This window comes from Astatotilapia calliptera, chromosome 13, assembly GCF_900246225.1.
Source record: "Astatotilapia calliptera chromosome 13, fAstCal1.2, whole genome shotgun sequence".
NCBI lineage: Eukaryota > Metazoa > Chordata > Actinopteri > Cichliformes > Cichlidae > Astatotilapia > Astatotilapia calliptera.
This window is the reverse complement of record NC_039314.1, coordinates 16,902,766-16,923,230: the sequence shown is the minus strand read 5'-3', so window position 1 is coordinate 16,923,230 and position 20,465 is coordinate 16,902,766. Positions and strand designations below refer to the sequence as shown.

General features: G+C 38.1%; 1 protein-coding gene across 7 annotated transcripts in view; it reads right to left on the bottom strand.

Annotated features, from left to right (window-relative positions):
- The window catches only part of LOC113035231 (protocadherin-15-like), a 222,786-nt gene that overhangs the window by 79,909 nt on the left and 122,412 nt on the right, over positions 1-20,465 (bottom strand). For all 7 annotated transcript variants that reach the window (XM_026190643.1, XM_026190644.1, XM_026190646.1 and 4 more), the window contains 6 exons: positions 17,613-17,819; positions 15,528-15,662; positions 7,115-7,264; positions 5,009-5,202; positions 3,239-3,371; positions 2,943-3,022 (listed from right to left, as the gene is read on the bottom strand). In XM_026190643.1, the coding sequence (XP_026046428.1) occupies positions 2,943-3,022; positions 3,239-3,371; positions 5,009-5,202; positions 7,115-7,264; positions 15,528-15,662; positions 17,613-17,819 (899 nt within the window). The remainder of the gene's footprint in view (positions 1-2,942; positions 3,023-3,238; positions 3,372-5,008; positions 5,203-7,114; positions 7,265-15,527; positions 15,663-17,612; positions 17,820-20,465) is intronic.

Sequence of the window (20,465 nt, the reverse complement as noted above, 5' to 3'; positions counted from 1 at the left end):
CCTGATTTACGAATAAATTCTTTACAAATCCTACCATTGGATTTTTTTTTTTCACATTCTGTCTCTCACAGTTGAAGTGTACCTCTGGTGCAAATTACTGACCTCTGTCATCATTTTAGGTGGGTGAACTTGCACAATCGGTGGCTGACTAAATACTTTTTTGCCCCACTGGATTAAGAAAGGGTGACAGGAGAAAAGACTGAGGAAAGCCAAATTAAACAAGTACTGGACTGAAAATCAGTAGCAAAGGGTCTTATTAAGCGATGAATCCAAATTTAAATTTTTTGGTTTATATGTACAGAAGTTGTCAGGAAAGTTGTACAACAGTGAGTGCTTGCAGCTATCTGTAAAACATGGCGGAGGCTCAGTTATGGTTTAGGGCTACATTTCAGGTAGTGATGTTGGGGATCTTGCTAAAATCAATAGAATGATGAACACAGAAAAATACCTTATAGCTAACACAAACCCTGGAACACTGTCAGGCATGGACTGGCATCCCCAGAGCCCGGACCTCAATGTTATTGAAGCAGCGCAGCATCATTTTGATAGAATTTTTGCCTAAGTTGAGCTGAGGACAGTTCAGGCTTTGTTTAGGAGTAAAGATTGGTCATGCCAATATTAACTGAACAAGCTAGTTAGGATTTGATAAAACTGTATGTTTTTTAAATAAATTACTGCTAAAACTTTCCAATTTTTCCGACAAACTATGATGAATGAGAGGTGGCTCAAAACTTGCACAATGTTGTATTTAAAACTGAGTCTGATTACCATATTGTGCCCAATGTTAGTTTCACTGGACAGTAAAAAAAGAAAAAGAAAAAAAGAGTAATTTCACTTGAACCCCTTTTAATTTTGGTTTCAATTTCACTTTGAAGCAACACACTGAGCTGCCAACTAGAACACACTGCAAGTATCAAAGCTGGCATAGCCTCCAGGTTAGGTTTTTATGACTCTGAGAAACTACAAAAAGAGAACTGACTTCAAAGACGATGCTGTAATCAAACAAAAGTAGGCAGGGTCAGAGTACTCAAAGTAGCATCAAGATCTGCAGACTGAAAACCCACGATAAAATTTATATGACGAATATTGTTGTAGCTAATTAAATACTGATATTTGAGTTTTTGTGCATGTTATTTGACAGCGATATACTGGCCCAAATGTAAGACAATCTCAAACACTGATGCTTAAAGGATTTATGATCAAAGCAATATGCACCGAGACAGAAATTTTACATTTGAAATCAACTCGTCCGTTCTTTCTAGTGGAAAATCTAGACATAACAGTAAGTGAATATGAAGCATTTCCACCTCCTTTAGGGGTCTCTGCCCCATTTATAAGAAAGTTCTTACTGGAGGGCTCATTATTCATACAAGCTGGATTGAGCCAGCCTCCTATGTAGCCTGTTATCTGAACATGCAGCAATGCAAAAATCTCTTCACTGAATCAAATCTGAGTTCTGAGGGTTGAAAAATTAGAGTGTGCAATACGCTCTGTACTGTAAATTGCACACTCGTCAGTTGTACTAATAATTTTTTTGATTCATCATGTGCTATATCAGCACTTGCTTGCATTTATTATACTGATAGCCTGGTGAAAGCCTGTGATGTGACTGTAACATTTTTAACACACAAAGAATGAGCTAAATGAAGATGTGTCTATTTATTTTAGCATGATTTCTGTCATATCTGGTTTAGGAGATTACAGTGCCAGTGGCAAAAATAGCGATCCCCTGCTATTTTGATTGTGTCACCATGTTTTTGCTTACCGTGACTAAACCACACAGCAAACGACTCTCTATAAAAACATACAATTTTAACACCGTGGAGCAAATTAAGAGTGGAGAAAAGGTGGCAATACAGTACTGCAACACACCTTGTCCTTACCTAGCTGGGAGGTTGAAAACGCAGACAAAATAAGCTTTAATCAATTAGTGAGACACATGTCTGGCAAGGCCCTGCATTTTCAGTCTCCCCATGTCTCGTCACTCCATATTTCTTGTTCGTTTATAGATGAGAAAAGCACTCAGCGCCCACAATATTTTATGCTTTTTGCTTGCTCCGTAGAAGTAGGTGAGTGAGTTTTTTGTATGCTAATGTTGAGATCTCTCCAAAACATGTTTGCTGTTTTATGATAATTTATTAGGAAACTGATTCTTGTGGACTGCGGCCTGATGGCTGAGCCATTGCCACCACACCAGCTCGCTGCTCCTTCAGTCAGATGAGCTAAAAACCTTTTCTAATTATTTTAGCCGACCTTGCTCTGCAAATTATGGAAGAAATATGCTGGCAAGGTGAGAACATGTGATCGCAGCCTTTGTGGGGTTCAAAATGTCCAAAAACAACACTCTGAAGCTAGCAGTGAAGTGTTTTCCAATTCAAAATCTTCTAAACTAAAGATTGCATTCCTCAGTACAAATGCTAAACCAAGCAAGGTCTAAAGTATATAAGCAGAGTCTCTGGTTGAGAAATAGTCACCTCACTGAGCCTCAACTGGTAGCTTGAGCCAAACTGTGCTTCAGGCTGTCCTATTAGCACTTAATTTGTTTGCAGTTTTCTTCTGTATGGAATTGCCTTCATATCTTAAAATAACAAAACTCCAACAAACTCTTTGAAAAAAAGTTCTCTCTCTATGAGAACATTTGACAGTATAATTAAAACCAATGAATGCCAAGTGAGCTTCTATATTCCTCCATCACAAGTGCACATCTGTCACTTCACTTTATCTTCCCATCCAAGTCATTTGCTGTGTCCATTGTTATTGTGAAAGCCGTCTTCAACGGTTGTCATACTATTTACAGTATGTATAGCCTTTGCACTCACAAAGCAATTAAAGCCTTCCATTAAGTTGCCATTTTTCTTGCAGATCACTGAGTAAATATATCCTCTAATATCAGCCTTATTGCTAAAAATCAAAAAGTCTGACACAATCCCATCTGGACTTACGTTTCAGTGAGGTTAAAGACCTTCTGGGAATCCCCGCTCAAAATGCGATACCTGATCGGATCGTTCTCTCTGTCTATGGCCTAGAGGGGAAAAAAGACAACAGGAGTCTGAAGGCCATATGCTGAAGGGTGCAAAACAGGACAGCTGAGCTAAAAGGATACTGCACTGGAGTGAAAACAAGCATAGTGCAGGATGTGAAATGTCAGTTTAAAAAAAAAAAAATCTGTTGTCTAAAGTACAACATATACTGACACAGCAAAAGTCACAACGATGCCTTGTGTGAATTTGTGACTCACCTGCAGATTGAGCAGAATAGCTCCTATCCTCATAGCTTCACTGACTTCTAGGCTGTATGTCAGGAGAGGAAAGCGTGGTGGACTCTGATTGTTGGGTGGCAAAACCTCGATGTTGACTGTTGTGATGGAGCTCCTGGCAGAAATACAGACACCAACTGACTTTCAGCATTAGTTTCTACTTGACCAACTGTTGAGCTGTAATGACCTCTTGCCCATAGGGCAGTCAAATAGGTTAAATAAACACTGTATTTACTTTTTCTAAATACTTTGATTTAATTCTTAAAATGGATTAAACTTTTTTTTAGTATACTCATTACTCATCAATGACAAAGCAAAACAAAACATTTTTTTTTATTAATGTAATAAAATAAATACAATTTAATTTTATACTTGGTTGAAATACTTTTTTCCAAACTTGCTAGGAATTTCTCACATTATTATTGGCAAAACTGCTCAAACTCAACTAGGTTGGATCAATTTTATTTTATTTTATTTTTTACTGTATTAGATTTAGATCCAGACTCTGGCTGCCTATACTGTGTTGTTGACTTGATGGCCTTAGGGGATGAAATTGAGGCCCAATTATTCCTTGACCTGTGGTGGCTGTATCTAGGAAAACTGTTGGTGGTTCCAAACTTTTTCCATTTGATATTGACAGAGAATACCATGGCCCTGGGCAATTTCAATTTTTCATGTATCCTTCCTACATTTGTTCCTATACACAATCTTGTCTCAGGTTTACAGTCATATCTCTGTATTGGTTTTGTCTCTCACATCAGGTGTCAGACTATATATAGATATGTGAATGTCTTCTTTTAATTACAGCAAATACAGTCAATTCAAACTCAAGACATAGTCAATCATCAGTTAACAAATTAGCTAAAGAAAGAGTTGAAAGCAACTCAAACACAATGTAATGACACATCAAAGTTCACTTGTATTGAGCCTTTACTGCAGAAATGTAGAAAAGGAGTTTTGGTTGCACTGGTTTTTCTTTGTGGTTGACAATCTTATAATGAAAAGTGCATTAAGTCTCAAGATCAAGGCTCTAATGATTGCTTAAGTTCGTCCGCCTTCTTTGTTTTCATAGAAACAAAAGTGTAACTGATTTTAATTGTTTTTTTGTTTTTTTCCAACATGTCTTGTTGAACTGGTACTTAACTTTTACTTACTTTTACTAAGTAAAAGCCTAACTGTACTGAACATGAAGTCCTACGAGGAGTAATTTTGTCACCATGTTAACCAGTTGGTGAAATATCTCTATGACAACCTTTCTTTGACTTAATGAAATCAAAACAGAAACACATTACAGCCTCTTTCACAACATTGTGCAAATTGAGTGGCGCACTGAAACACTGAAATTCTTTCCCTTTGACAGCTCCAAGCACACATTTAAAAAAAAAGAGAAAAAAAAGAAAAGGAAAAACTAAAAAGATAGTTTAACCACAATGAAGAAAAAGGATACATTCACTCAAAGTAGCTAGGCCAAATAATTATTTTTTCCATATTTCAGCCCCCAAAAAACTTTCTGGGTCATTTCAAGCAATGTTGTGAATTACAATGAGTTCATATTCAATTAGATAACACTGGCAAATCTATTCATCCAGATGGCTTCGGCTCTATGAAACTGCTTTTCATTCTGAAAGGAGAAACAAATCTGCCTTCTTTAAAAAAAACTAAGAAAAAGAAAAAAAAAAGGTACAGAACATTAATCACAACAGCAAAACTGCTTCCATCAATGTAGAACTCTTCAATGTTCAAATAAATCACCTTCTCTGGGTCTCTGGTGCATTGTCTGAGGCCCTGACAGTGAGTGTGTAAGATCGCCCGACAGTTAAAGTGACACCAGGTGCCACGGTGATGCGTCCAGTGCGATTACTGATGATGAAATCTCCTTGGGCGCCAGCCAGTATCTCATAGGTCACCAAACCATTCAGCCCTTCATCTGCATCCGATGCTGTCAGCTGAGAGAAATTAGGGAGATAAAAAAAAAAGCTACACATTATACACACAGTGCCTTTACATTTTCCTCTTTTTCCCTTTGCTTTACACCTCCCAGAAATATGTTTACTAAACCAGTCAAGCAGAAACTATTTCTCAGTGGGTGGGGATTGTGGGTTAGGACCTGTTTAGCAAATAAGCTGCAGAGGTATTCCCAAATATAAATATTTGCTGGACAATATCATCTGCATTATGCTTATTTTATTTTTTTTTTTTAACCTTTATCTATACAAGTAGTCCCACTGAGGCTAAATGTCTCACAAGAGACACCCGTTTCAGATGTTAAATGTTAAAATTACAACAATAAAAGAGAAATTGTCTATTGTTTACAGTACAGCCATATCAAAAAACAGTGATGATTTCACAAAATGATTTGTATGTGTTAAAGTCTGTGAAATGACAAATGCATAGAAAAGGGTCTGCATTTAAGTGAAATCAAATCTAAAGGATTTTGGTTTGTTTAACTTAATGATGAGCAAAGTTGCAAACTACTTTCACTACATTCAGCCTTTCATATAAAATATGGGGGGCTGTTGACAGACAGCTGACAAACATAGTTCTTTTGGCAAGTGTGATGGAAAAAATGATACGTAAATATATCATTTATTTCATGCTCCCATATCAAACAAATTAAGGAACCACCCTTTCCTTCAAGGAAAATTATTTAGGACATCCCGCTGCTTGTAAATACGAGCCCTCATAGTGTAGTTGGCTTCATATCTTTAGGGCCTTGAAACTTTAATCCAAGTTACCATGACCTCCTTTTCCATGCTCCTGTCGTTGGAGTAAGAGCTGTAGCATCAAATAAGCAGCAGAATCCTCAGGGGGCTTCAGCTCTCATAAATGGCTTATAAAAATCGGTTAAGCGGTCATACCAGGCACTCTGTGACCCCTGGCCTCATTTCAGGGAGGGTGAAACGGCTGTTTTTTAAAACCGATTAAACTTGACCTTTTCAATGTCTGACTTTTTTTTTTCTCTTTTGAGGAGAGGCCTTGCTGAGAGGACAGATCAGCTAAAAGATGAAAGAATCATGCTCCGACTATCAAATGAGACAATACAATGATAGAACTCTTACTCCTCTGTTGTAGCAAAATGAAGTTATGGTTCATGTTTTGAACAAGTCCTCTCCTATGGCATAAGTTTGAGCAAGCTGTAATTATGACCTCTAGTTAGCTTTTGAAGTTAAGCGACCTTCAGCGTCCTTTTAAATAAGCGCATGTAAATTATGAGCTGGTGTTGTCACCTTCACTGGAATCACAGTAATTTCCACAGGCTAACTAAATATTGCCTGAGCACTTTCTAACCAAGCTGTGTTTGTTCCTACCCAGAATGAAACAATGAATGAAAAATGTCCCTTTCAGTAATGCCTACACGAGTCTGCTCACCGTTTATCGTTTTCATGCACAGATGTTAGATTTGGTTAACTTAAGCATACACGCATAACAGAAAAGAGGGAAGTATATCATGACCTTTAAAACCACTACACTAATGAAATCAAAAACGAACAATGTTCCTAATCCATAAAGATAATCAAAATGGACTAAACAAACAAGGAGAAAATTGTGTTTTATAAGCAAAATACGTAAGCAGGGGGTTAATTCACGGTCATCACGAGTGCCTTCCACTACGAATGAACCAAGCTTGTGCACTGAAGATATAGATAAAAGCATTGTCTGTGACTTGTCTGACAGGACTACAGATGAGATGAAGGGCACTATTCCAGCACAATGCACTGGATTGTTGTGGTTATTTGTTTTGAGCATGAAAGAACGTGCGTGAGAGGGATTCTGTGTGATGAGGAAAAAGATGGAGACGTAGCGCGGCGTGCTGGTGCAAGAGGAAAGAAGCAAAAGAATGATTGTTGGATTGATTACCTGTAGCACCGTCTCCCCCGGCTGCATGTTGGTGAAGACTTCAACACTGTAGGAGACCTCTCCAAATGTGGGGGTATTGTCATTGGCATCAATGACCAGGATGTTGACAGTTACTGGCCTGCTCTGCTGGACGCCATCTGACGCCACCATCTATAAACACAAGAAGGAGAAATACCTAATAAAGCGTACACAAGTGAAGTCCATTTTCCTCAGATAAATCATAGATAATTGATTATTTTATTCAACCTTAGGCTTTCACTATTTGATAAGCCTAAGTGTCAAATAACGTTTTTACGACCTCAACACCAGTGCTTACAGTTTTCCTTTGTATACATTCATTTTTCTTTCCCTTGACATTAGAAAAGTGCTTAGAGAAGAAAAGGGAGTGCTCGTCTGAAGCTGCCTAAAGGACAGATTGCAAACTGAACAAACCACATGTTTATTTGTCCCTGGCAGCTCTGATCTCCAGTACTTGGCGAGGTAGAAAGAAAATGGACTGAGCAGAGCAACAAGTGCAGTGTAGGAGAGGGTAGATCTAAACAACAACTGTTGCAGCAGCAAGAAATACATGTTTTGACGCTTTGCACTAAGCGTCAAAATTGAAATGACAAATCCTGCTGGTTATACTGTATATCAGGAGATTGCTTTTAGTAGCAGCTAAACACTCACAGTGAAGGTGTTGAACAGAAACAAATGATAACATATAGAAACGTGCTTTTCCATCCTATCAAACTGTGTTTCTGTTCTTGAGCCAGAACTGAGATGCCAAGAAGTTTTAGGGAGACAAGAAGGAAAGCAGATTTGGATTTACTGAGACAATCCATACTTATACATACTTATATAAATGTGTAAGTACTGACTTATGTAAACCATGTCATGCCTGACTAATATGTTTACTATGAGAAGTGGATTAAACTGATTCCAACTGAGGGGACCCATTTCCGAATGCAGAGGCCAGTAAAATAGACAAAAAAAACCTTAATGGGTTGATTGAAAAAAAAAAAAACAAACCCAAAAAACCCCAAATTTAAATATATAAAAATAAGAATCCAAAAAGAAGAATGAGGACTAAGGTATAAAAATGAAGGGCAAATAACAACAAGAAAGACATGAATATATATTCGGTGTTGATTGTAAATGAAACACAGATGGGTTCCCAATAAAACTCATTGGAAATCTAACCTTCAAAGCAAACAAAGCAAACAAAAAGAAATAGCTTAAAAATTAATCAAATCTATCACAAAAGCTAAACATGAATAGAGCTTGCTTATTGCAAGAGAAACGAACTAGATAAACACACATTCATATAATACTTTACAAAAATATGCACAAAAAGGTTTTTTTCCCTAAAATCTTGGATACTATCTATACCCTACATCTAGAGTACAGTTTAATATAAATTAGAGTAATAAATTTGTTAAATAAATTATCCCTGAGAAATACAAACACACACACATTAGTCAAAGAAGTGAATCAATATGTTTTTCAAGGTTAGGTAGAACGTTTTATAGATTCTGATAAACTCACATCCCCAAAAAAGTTTTAAAAGTGAAAAATGTAAAGCCTGTTGTGAGATCAGCCTGAGACATATCTACAAAGCTGAAAACCAAATACTCAAATACTACATAAATATTTAGCATTATCAATTTCAAACACGATAGAGGCAGACTCTATCAGATACTCTATGTTCAGATATTAAGGAGGAGGATCCTGATGGTAGGCAATAGTCCATTTGTTTCATCTTGGTTTCTCTTCCCAGGTCCCTGTTGGGGGCAGGGACTGGAACTGGATAATGAGAGGTCTGGAGTCATGTGTTCTTGGCTTGCACTATCCTCATTGCTGCTCAGAGACCGCACTGGTGGCACTCTCCTTGTCCACATAATTTTGATAGCTATTCGCCCACTTCTAAGAAGGCGGAAGATCTGAGAGGCACGGTAATGCTGGAAGAACACTGTGTTCCTGCCTGCGGTCTCTTAGGTGGTGCCAGGAGATACCAGCCATACGGTTCCTGTTGACTTGCTTCACAGAGCTTTGGGCTAATTTTTCAAACCCCCCCAAAATTAAGAATACCAATATCCCACTATGAACCTTTCACTAAAGTCCACAGGGATAGAAAACAGGGCTGTCCTGTGGTGCTCCTACTAGTCCATGACTACGTTTTCATCCCATGCCTTAGTCTGATCCAGAGGACTGGGTATAACCAACATTTCAAGGTATGTAGATGAATATCTACTGTATAGCTCTGTCAATAATTAAGCTTTATGGCATGTCAGAAAGTAAATCAAATTTTTTTCAAGAATATTTCCCTAAAGTAATGGTTTTTTTTAGTCTTATATAAGAGTGAGTTCCTTATTTGTGTTATCAGGCACAAAATTATGTTGTACTATGAGGGAAGACAGGAGCAAGGTTAATATAGCAAAATCTTTCTTCTGAACCTACAGTAAGAACAAAGCATTGAACAAAAGCAGTGTCTCGTGTGAGCTCTGGCTCATAATGTCTTTTGCACAACTAACATTAGGCAACAATTTGTCCACCACGGAGGACAATCCCAGGGTAGGTTGCTGTCAAAACAGCATTTATCTCACTGGTTGTGTGATGCAATCACACAGGCCTAGAGGCCACAGCCGTCCTTCATACTTCACATCTGCCTTATTCTCACCAACAACTCCTCAGACAAATGGGTGGTGCAAATATCTGCACAGTAGAATATTGGGCATCTTTGTGCATGGAGTTCTATCAGTGCACTACATCTGAGTCCTTCTGACTCCGTTTTAAGCATAATACACTGTGTTGACAAATCTGGCACCTTTCTGCATGTGTGAAGAGCTGTTCCTCTAATCTAATCTAATCATGGATTAGTCAGGTACATGGTGTGTAAAGTACTGCTGTCCTGCTGTAGCAGGTGTGTTGTCTAAATTTCATTCAGTTTTTTTTCCACATCACAGGCCTGACTTATCCAAATGACAGCTTATACAGGGGTTAGCTAAGATGAAACAAGACTTATTAAGAGGTCTAAACCCAGATTCTGCTGTGGCAGATCGCCAAACCAAGAAGGTGCTGGATGCATTTTTTGACCCCAGACAGCCAGAAGAAGGGACATTATGGTACCTCTTATTAGAAATTCAATTCAATTCAAAGACACATTCCTGCCATACTGAATGTCTGAACTCATTAACAATTTAACAATTACAACACCACATAGAACAATAGTAGACAAAACTCTTAGCACCCTGTCACCTAAACTAAAATGTGTGTAACATGCATACCGTCCAGGTGGCAATAACAACTCCTCACGCATTCAAAAGCCACAATCTAACATGTTAATGTAACAGCTCAGACATGTTGCCACGTGATAAACCTTTGGATCAACAAAGACTAGACAAAGAAAAGTTAAAAAGACTTTTCCTTGGAGCACAAACCTCGCTTTCATTCTAAAGACTGAATTAAATCTTACTTCAAGTAAAAAAAAAGTTGCCAACAAAAAAAAAAAAAAAGGGTTGACTTTTAGTGATTTTCTTTCATGGACCTTCCTATCAGTGTTATACAGACACAAGTGGACACTTCTATTCACCCCCCTCCTCTATTTCAGTCTTCTTATTTTCCCACTGTTTGTGTTCCTTGGATATATTCATTGTACCTCGATCAGCTCTTAAATACAAACTTGTAATATTTACACATATATATTTAATTTTTTTAATCTATTTTTTATAAGGCACCCAGGCACAATAGTGACAACATCACAGTAGTGGTTAACAGTGTATCTGTATAGTTAATTTTATTTATATAGTGCCAAATCACAACAAAGGTCGCCTCAATGCACTTTAAACTTATAATAGTCTTAATTTCATGATATGAATACTTCATGTACTACTCTACTATATCAGTGAGCAGATAAAAAACAGCTTTTCAGGAGCTTAAGTGAATTATATCTTTGGACATTCAGTGTACTGAATAGTGTACTGAGAGGAGACTTGTATTAACTTCATTTGTGAAACATAGAGCTTTAATTAACTACGCCACTGAAATGCATGCTGGGTAATGCTAGCTAGCCAAGCAGATCTAATGCTACCCGAGTAAAGACTGATAGAGGATGGAGAAAAAAAGACACAAAGATGGTCCAGAATATTTTGCTGCCAAAAGATGAGCTGTGTTTTCTAACCACAGAATCATTTGTGCCACAAACTTTAGAAAAATAAGTCCAAATGGAGTTCGTTATAAAGTTGCACTACAAAGCTCTGCTGTGGAAACATTAACACCAGTGAACCATATACTAAGTCTGCAGCAGAAAAACTGGCATTGAGCAAAACTGAAAAGCATAACAAGCAGCCTGTTACGTACTGATCTTACATTAAAGTTTGTATTTTATGTAGTCCTGACAGAAAAACAAATATAAGCCATTATAAATCTAAAATGAAATAACCACTTATGGAAATTATTACTATTAGTAATAATACTACAATTCATAAAGTGAACAAGAAAAAATATAAACAAAAGAAAACAAACCAAAAAAAACAAAAAACTAACAAACCCCAAAACCCAGCATGATACAAAGTTTTATTCATACCATCCAGCATCACATCATAATATCTAAATTTAGCTCTAACAAGCCACTAGCATCGAATGCTTCCCTGAACCTCATCTATGTGGTAGTCGACATGGCAAGTCATGGCTCAAGTAGCTAGAGCCTCGAAGACTGGTTGGGCTGTCGACTTACCCCGTGGGTGTAGTGAACATGCTTGCCTTCTACTGACTCACACAGCCCTAGACTTAACGTGTGCTGCAGGTGTAACGAGTAAAAAGACAAACTGTGGTGCACACACGCTGCCAGTAGCCAGTGGCACATCCTACCTTTTTAATATAGCAAAGCAGTAGAAAAGGTGTGTCCATTAGAGTTACAGCAGCATCACTGTATCACTGTGCTACAGAATTGATTTTATTTGATATAGTTTATTATTATATTATTTAGAGTTTGGACAATTCGTACAAGCTTAATGTCTTGTCATTTTTCTCGTAATTCTTTTTAGGTAGTCTAATTCTCCAGACTTCTTCAAGGATATCCTAAAGTTCTTCTTTGGTGCTGACTGCCTTTTGTTTTATTTTCAGTTTCAATAATGTCGAGGTCCAAGCTCTGGAGAGGCCAAGCCATGATTGACGATGTTCCACTGTGTGTTTTTCTATCCAGGTATTCTTTTACTGCATTGGCAATGTGTTTGGGATCATTGTCATGCTGAAAAATGAAGCTGTTGCCAGTCAGATGCTTTTGGTATTGCACGATGGATGAAAATCCAACAATACTTTTCTGCATTCATAATTCCATCAATTTTGAAAAACTCCCCAATGCCACTGAATGAAATGCAGCTCACAACTGTGACAGAGTCTCCCCTGTCTTTTATAAATAGCTGCAGACACTCTCTGCTGACATTCTCCATATATTTTGACAACAATGAACAAAAAATTTGAAATTTGGATTTGTCACTCCATAAGACTAGTGGCCTCTGATTTTCAGTCAACTTTGTGTGTTCTCCTCTGTTTTCTGTCTTTAAGAATGCCTTCTTGACAGCCACCCTTCCACTAAGACCATTTCTGATGAGGCTTCGGCAAACAGTAGATGGACCAATTGAAGGGCCAGAAGTATCACTCAGGTCACGTGTCAGGTCTTTGCTGAATTTGTTCCTATTTTTCAAAGACATGACTTTGAGATACTACTCATCTGCTGTGGATAGTTTTTATGCCTGCCACTTCTCTTATCCTCCACTCGTCCAGTGCTCTTAAATTTTTAAGGGCACACTGCACACCATGCTGAGTTTCTGACTAATGGTCCTTCAGGAACTTGTTCATTCAAAAATGGTGTCACCTTTACTCTATTTCATAGATTCAAGAGAAGAAATGGGAACTTGAAGCGTTTTTGTGAGATGCTGCTAGTAACAAAGTGGTTAAACATGTAATTTAAAATACATTTTTATTAAGTTGTCTGTTATATGTAGATCTTTTTAAAAGAAAAGTATCTCTTTAAGTATTTTATTGTTGTTTTTAAATTACTGAGTGATTTATTGTCAAAATGGTCTAAAAATGGTCAGGTATAAGGACTTGGACTGAAAGAGACTGAAAAGCAGCCAATGTTAAAATAAAAACTTTCAAAAGACCCTCAGAAACCCTGGAGAACTACTGCTCAAGACCACTAAAAATACCAGCACCTGCCTGTGCAGTAGATGAACCTATGGTATAAATGTGATAATCCTAGGAGATTTTCAGAAACCCTGACCTCTGACCTTGAGGTGGAGATCAATGGGACTCAAACTTGTCTGAGATTTCAGTGGCAGCACCTATGGTATGAGTTTGAAAATTCCAGGTGATTTCTTGAGTTATCCCATCATAAGATTTTCAGAAAACTTGGCCACTGTCCTTGAGGTCAGAGATCACTGAGATTTGAATTACCGCATTAACAAACTTGGGTGTCTACGCCTGCTGGCCGGCGTGTGACGACAGTACCCCATCAGCCTTTGATGGCTGAGGGATAAAAAGCACAAGAAAGTCTGGCTCCTTAGAAGCAAAACATAATGAAAAGATTGGTGGTTCAAGACATTTGCACGGTACTGAATATTGTAATAACAGTACAACATAGCGCCCCGATAATCAGTGACATACATTATAATGTAATAAAAAAACATTAATTAAAAAATCAAACAGAAAATGAATAAATGAAGCTCACTAAAAAATATATCTCTAGAATTTATTCAAAACCTTTATAGCATTTAATATGCAACTTGTCTGTTCAAGTGAAGCGACATGAAGAGGATGTTACCAAAAGATAGCAGAACAACTGCTTCTAATGATCCGAGAAGGGAATTTCTCTCTTTTACATGTGATACTGAATAAAGACCTTTCTACAAAGCTGTGCCAAACATGGCTATCTAAAAAACGCAACACAATCAACCCACAACTGACAGCTTCTCAGCTTCTCTGTAAAGTGTTGTCGGAATGGATCTTGAGCTCAAAAGCATTCTTAGCACTTACCAGCTTTTAAGCTTCTCATATATCCAAACCAGAGAGAAACCAAAGAGGATAAATAAAGCTGAGCACACACAGCACAAAAGGGTCAACAACGCACACACATAATAAATAAAACATTCCTTCATATACCGCTGGTGCTGATGTCCAAAGCACTTTCACCAACTCAACCAAATCCAGCACTACACCAAAATCAACGGCACACAAAAGCATCCGAGTTCAAACTTCTGCGGTCCCCGGGGAAACATTTCCAGCAAGCTTGCTGTAGTATCACTGCTGGTTTGCTAATACCCCTGGATAAACAAGTTGCTACCTCTCTAAGCCAAAACACTTAAAATTGGTGAACCAGACTGCTAATGTGAAATTAATAACAATGAAAACATCAGATAAAACATAGCTGTGGAGCTCAGTGAGACTGAACCATTTCATATGATATACAAATTACAGGGTTCCAATAAATTTGAATGACTTGTATTGTGAGTCAAAGTCAAAAAGAAGAAAAGAAGAAACAAGAAAGCCAACATGGACAGTGCAAACAATATTTTGATTATGATCTGAGAGCCAGAAGTATTTTGTCTTGTTTTTACAGATTTAGGAAGTGGTGTGCAAGAAGGCCAAGAAAGACAAGAAAATAATTCAAACGCAAGTAACTTAAGGAGCTTATTCGTATACCATATACCTGACTACATTCAAGAGTAATAGAGAAATCTATAGCAAATAAAGAAGAACAAAGGTAATAGAGAAATAGCAAGAAGAGTACAGTTCTAGTACAATTCAACTTTTGGTGAAATACTAATAGTTAATGGGCAGATCATTACTTAATAACAGGATAATTCTACATGTATAGTTAATAACACTAAGCACACAAAAGATTAAAGATAATATACGAATGAATCATCAGTTTAACATTTCATGGCTATTTTCAAGTTTCAGAGTACAACTCTCTGTTAGAGTTTTCTGTATTTGCAGGATGTTTTTCTTGCTTCATGGATGATGTTAACCTGATCAATAAGCTACTTGATTTTGTTTCTGATTTATCTGGGATTTGCCACCCCTACAATGTTTCTCACATTACAGTTTCTGTGTATAGTATTAAAATCTATGCATTGTTACATAACATTAAAATAAACATGCACCACAAATCTTACTGAGCATACAAAACCGATATGCCTCTGGTCCACTGTTGGATGGAAATGTATAAGTGGACAAACTGCCTCACTTCACTGCTATGGGTCCACTAATAAAGGTCATATTGCTCTGGAAGTGTCAGGTCAGCTTTGTATCTCCAAGTGCCTCTTGGTACATGGCTAATCTTGAACTTCTATTTAAATACACAAAATGGAAGATGTGGGTCACAGTACTCGAGTGCAGTTGTGCAGATAGCTACACTGAGTTGTGGGCCTACCGTGAAAGTATAGACCATCTGCGTCTCCCGGTCCACAGGTTTGAGGAGCCTCAGGTAGCGGATTATCCCAGTTGGGGTCAGGCTGAAGATCATGGTGTAGTCATCCAGGGTAATCGTCACCATGGGGTCTTTTGTCTTCCGAAAGAAAGATATACAAAAAAAAGAAACATGTTGCCATGGTGACATGACTGTTTCATAATTTATTTTTCGAAGGCCGCAGCTGTGGAGCTGAGAAACCTATCAAATGGTACATTTTGATCTGCCAAAGAGTTGGAAAAAGTAATCTGTTGGCAGGTCACCCATCTTTCTAGAGAAAATAGAGAAGAAGGCAATGAGCCCTAAACCAATGTCTTTTTAACATTAATGAAACACTCAAAGAACCCCACATCTTTATGAATGTGACTGTATCATGAAAGCAATAGAAAGGCGTCTTTACTAATTACTACACCTGTTCCTTTAGGGGGAAAAATTAAGCAGGCAGGATATGGGGTTTTCAGCTTTTGGTTTAAGGTTTCCAGATGAAAACAAAAAGCTTGAGAAACATTTTGAAAAAGAGTCATTTTGATAACGATCACTGCTGTGTTAATACAACTGTGGTCCACTGCTGCAAGTCGGCTTCGATTCACATCCATCAATGAGTCCTCTTAAGAGAGTTTGGTAAACATCGGGACTGGGTGGCTTATTGATTTTGTTATCTCTGTTTCCACTTTGATGTGTTAATCTTCTGCAAAGACTTGCTATGTATTGAAAGATGAACTAAAGGTAGTAATCATTTGTTTTAGCTGCGTGTCACTGTGCGAGTCTAACAGTGCAGTGAGTGAGTTAGAGTTCTCCACTGAGGTGGATGCACACATGCACGCACACTTTGTAAGCTGTCAAAGAAATGGTTAACACCCCACACGGAAGAATTAATTTGTAAAGTTTTGATTTTAGAAATGCAGAAACAGCAATCTGCACATTACAAAAGACACTCCAATCAAAGCAAAACACTCCAAACACACACTCCAATTCCAGTACAAAAGTCAGTACACAGCTTGATTGATGTACAACACACCAATCATTACAGGAGACCCGATTACCATTTAATTGATCATTTGTGCAATTCTGCAGTAAAAAGAGGAGGAATTCTGCAGGAAATAGAGTTTTTTTTTTCCAAATACAAAGCAGGATTATGAAGTTGGTAATTAGACGCTGAGAATGTCTCCAGCAGTGATCAGTGCTCTGAATGTATTCTTACTTTTCACACCATGATGCATGCATTAAAAGTAGGTATGTCCCAAATCAGTTTTGGTAAAAGGGAAACAGCAGTACTGATCTGTATCGGCTACATGAAGTGAAGTTTAAATGAATGAGATTCGCATTGACATTGTGCCAGATCAGGTAAAGCGAGTGGGCAAAATAAATACAACTAAAAGGAATGCATTTAACCTTTTGTTTGAAGTGGAAATCAAGCAAGGAAATGTCTCGTTCCAAAGACTTATACATGTATTTTTAAATCTTTGGCCATCATATCACATTAGAAAGAAACCAGCTGAAGCCATGTTGCAAGTTTAAAGCAAAACTATTAAGCCAAATCTCTGAATTCAATTTCCTTTACTAATAACAGAGGCCCAGCACAGGCCCACTTTAAGTTATTAAGTGTACACACTGCAGCTGCATAATGCAGGAAAACATGAATATTGGATTAAACTCAGCATCAAAAGCTAGTCAATCTTTAAAATGATTTGCATCAAAGATTAGAGCACAAAACTGGATCAGGACATCCCTTTATAACATTGTGTGGGTTTGAGTGCGTGTGTGAGTTTGTGCGTGCCACAGCATTTAAAATCAGCCCTTTTACCTACAGGTGTAACACCGGGAGCCAGCTGTAACAACAAAACAAATATAGCGGGACAATGACTCATGCACATGTTATTTTCTGTGAGTACGCGATACAAGCACATGAATAAATGTGGCTCTGTCCTCAATATTTAATCAATGCACTACAAGTACTTTGTGTTTGTATGCAACCATGCATGGATGGGCATCTTTAAAGAGTAAGCGACAGCAAGCTTAGGCTGATAAAGCCTCTCTTTCTCTCTGTACCTCCTCAATGTCATTATCCAAAGCGACGATTCCCAGGGGGGCGGTAAGGTTGGCACTGGCTGAGATAGTCGTACCAACTGGGGAGGACTCACTCACATAGCCCTGATAGGTAGCAAACTGGAAATACGGTGCCTGGTTGTTCTGATCCAAGATTTCAACGATGACTTTAGCATATGCTGGGAGGGGATGACCATTATCCTGTTCAGCCTTGGGAGAGGGAAAAGAAAGAACAAGGGTGAAAGTCACTCTGTGGAAAATACCATATCAACAAGACTACTCTGCTGGAAAGTTATGCTGTTCCAACTCTCATGCAGACACAGAAATAGAAAGGCATAATTTCTCTGAGTGTCATTTCAATTTTAAAAAAGCTATATTGACTAAATTTAATCAGGGGTCCATTTAGGATTAGAACTTAGTAATTACCGGGGCATTTAACAGAAATACCATCCTTTGTAGGAGAGGGACTGCAATTAGTGGCACTCCTTTGCTGTCAAATCAGTGACCAGTGATAGAAGGAGGCTCTTGGGAATATTACGAGCTGATTCAATGCCAAAATTAACCACTTCACTATTAAAAAGGCTCACACCAAATCTGTCTGCATTGCTGAAGGTGAAAAATCCCTGTTTTTCTGTAAAGGTTCTCTGTCTTCTGAATCAACCACAGAGCAGTCTGATATAATAAAATCCCCATGTACAGCTCATCTATTCAGCATGTCAATATCCTCAACCAAAAACAGACATGCAGCACTCAGCTATGGAACAGAGCTTAGAGAAATGTTCTGTTACAAGACCACTGAAAGAGTGAAAATTACATTGCTCAATCAGGTATCAGTCCATTTGTGAAAAAAAAACAAGTTTCTTGAAAAATCTAGTTCCCATTACATAAAATCAATATGTCCTCTTAAGCTATTAAAATGTTTACAAACTAAATCTGGAAAGATAAATCCAGAGCTGTAAAATCTCCAAGAAATGCACAAGTGAAACATGAACCTGCATCCAAAATCAGTTTGCATTTGTGCCATGTACAGAGAAACACACAGCAAACTAGAGGAATCCATAACAATCACAACAATGTAAACAATCCTTCCACTTCATTTTGCTGCACGGCTGGTGGGTGACATGGCCACTTTAGTAACATAGTACATTTCCATAAATCAGTATGTTGTCTCAGCCATTCAAACTGCACAAAACCTAATGAAGCTGAACTTACACTAGAGTCGAATCTGACACTGCCATGTCCCAGTAAGAGGAAACTTAATGAATGCGGTCTGGTCAGGCTGTCACTACAATCTTTCGCCTCCTAAGTACATATGTCACTTTTGCCACCCACACTGGGATGCTTCAGAAACATTAAGGCTTTGAAAATACAGAAGGAGTGGGGGACTAAGGGAACATCAGTTCAGGCCATGACCTGGAACTAATTCAGCACATTAGCTCAATTTCACTGGGCTTGTGTTGCAGAGTGCCAATTATAAGAAATGTAAGCGCTTGTACTGCAAAATTGTAAACAGCAGGTTCCCCATGACTTCATGTTTACTGCCTTATGTGTATAGCTTACTATGGGGAAAAGAAAAAAAACCCACTTGTAGCATATTCAGTTGAGCTTCCCTCCAGCTGAGATTCATACCTGTTATTATTTCAATCACAATCTCATGTCAGATTCTCTTCCCCAAACATCTTCTACTTATCCCCTTATCAAAGTGATAATAAGAACACCAGCACTATACTGACCCAGAGATCCAATCTGCTCACACAAACGCCTGAGGGAAAAAACAAAAATGCTGTCATTGACAGCCATAACATACACTTCACATACAGTGTTCCCTCATGATTTAGAGTGCCATTTCTTCATTCTCTTACTTTCACCAAGCCGTCACGTCTGCCTTTGACATTTGGCTTAATCTCACCGCAGTCACCTTAGTAGATGTACCTAAGTCAACATCAGTGATGACTTTTAAAACATAAAGCACATGTTGTCTAAAATAGGCTCCTGATTATTTAACTGTTACCTTACCTAAAGCATTAACTATGCAGAACCTTCAAGGCACAAAAGTCTAATTCTTACTCACCTGCTCCTTTGAATCCTAGAATAATCATTCCTTGCCCTGTACATGAATCAGGTAGATGAGGCTCCATCTACCATCTTCCAGACACGTCTCTCTCTCTCTCTATCTCTCTTGGTCTTTTCCTCCTTCTCCTCTGAACCGTCTCCTTTCCTCAAGCTATGCACAATCATCCCAAAGACATGCAGAAAGCTTCTCATATGATCAGCCTCCCTTCTTCTTGTGGAAATCTTCCTCTCATCTCTTTGCTCCCCAGCTATCCCAGTAAATAGCACGTTACACACTGCTCAGAGGTGTCTAGAGGTTAGTGATGGGTAGATGGAAAGTTCATCTGCACTGCTGCACCAGCAGCACATAGGCAATTCCTGACTATGCTCTAAATTAAGATTCATGAAGGCACAGCAGCCTGTCCTGCTAAGTCCATAAATCATAACAGATTTTTCACCCCCAGCTCCTAAGGAGCTAAAGATAAGGTTAATGGCCTTCAGGACAGAGGTTATCTGGGTAGAACAGGTAAGGGTGCACGCTAAAGTTTTTAAGAGATGAGTCAAACTTAATCTCGCAAAAGCCCATTAAAAATAGAAGAGAATTGAAATCTTGAATAAAGTAGTGTTGTTTGCCTAATGTGAAGGAAGGAGAGAAATCAATATTTTACCTTTAGCTGATGAAACAGACAATGAGGCTCTATCACGGTAAATGTTTTAACAATCCTTGTAGGACTGCGCATGTCTAATATGGAACGCCAGGACTGCCATAATGAATTAATTAAATACACCATTAAATAATTAATT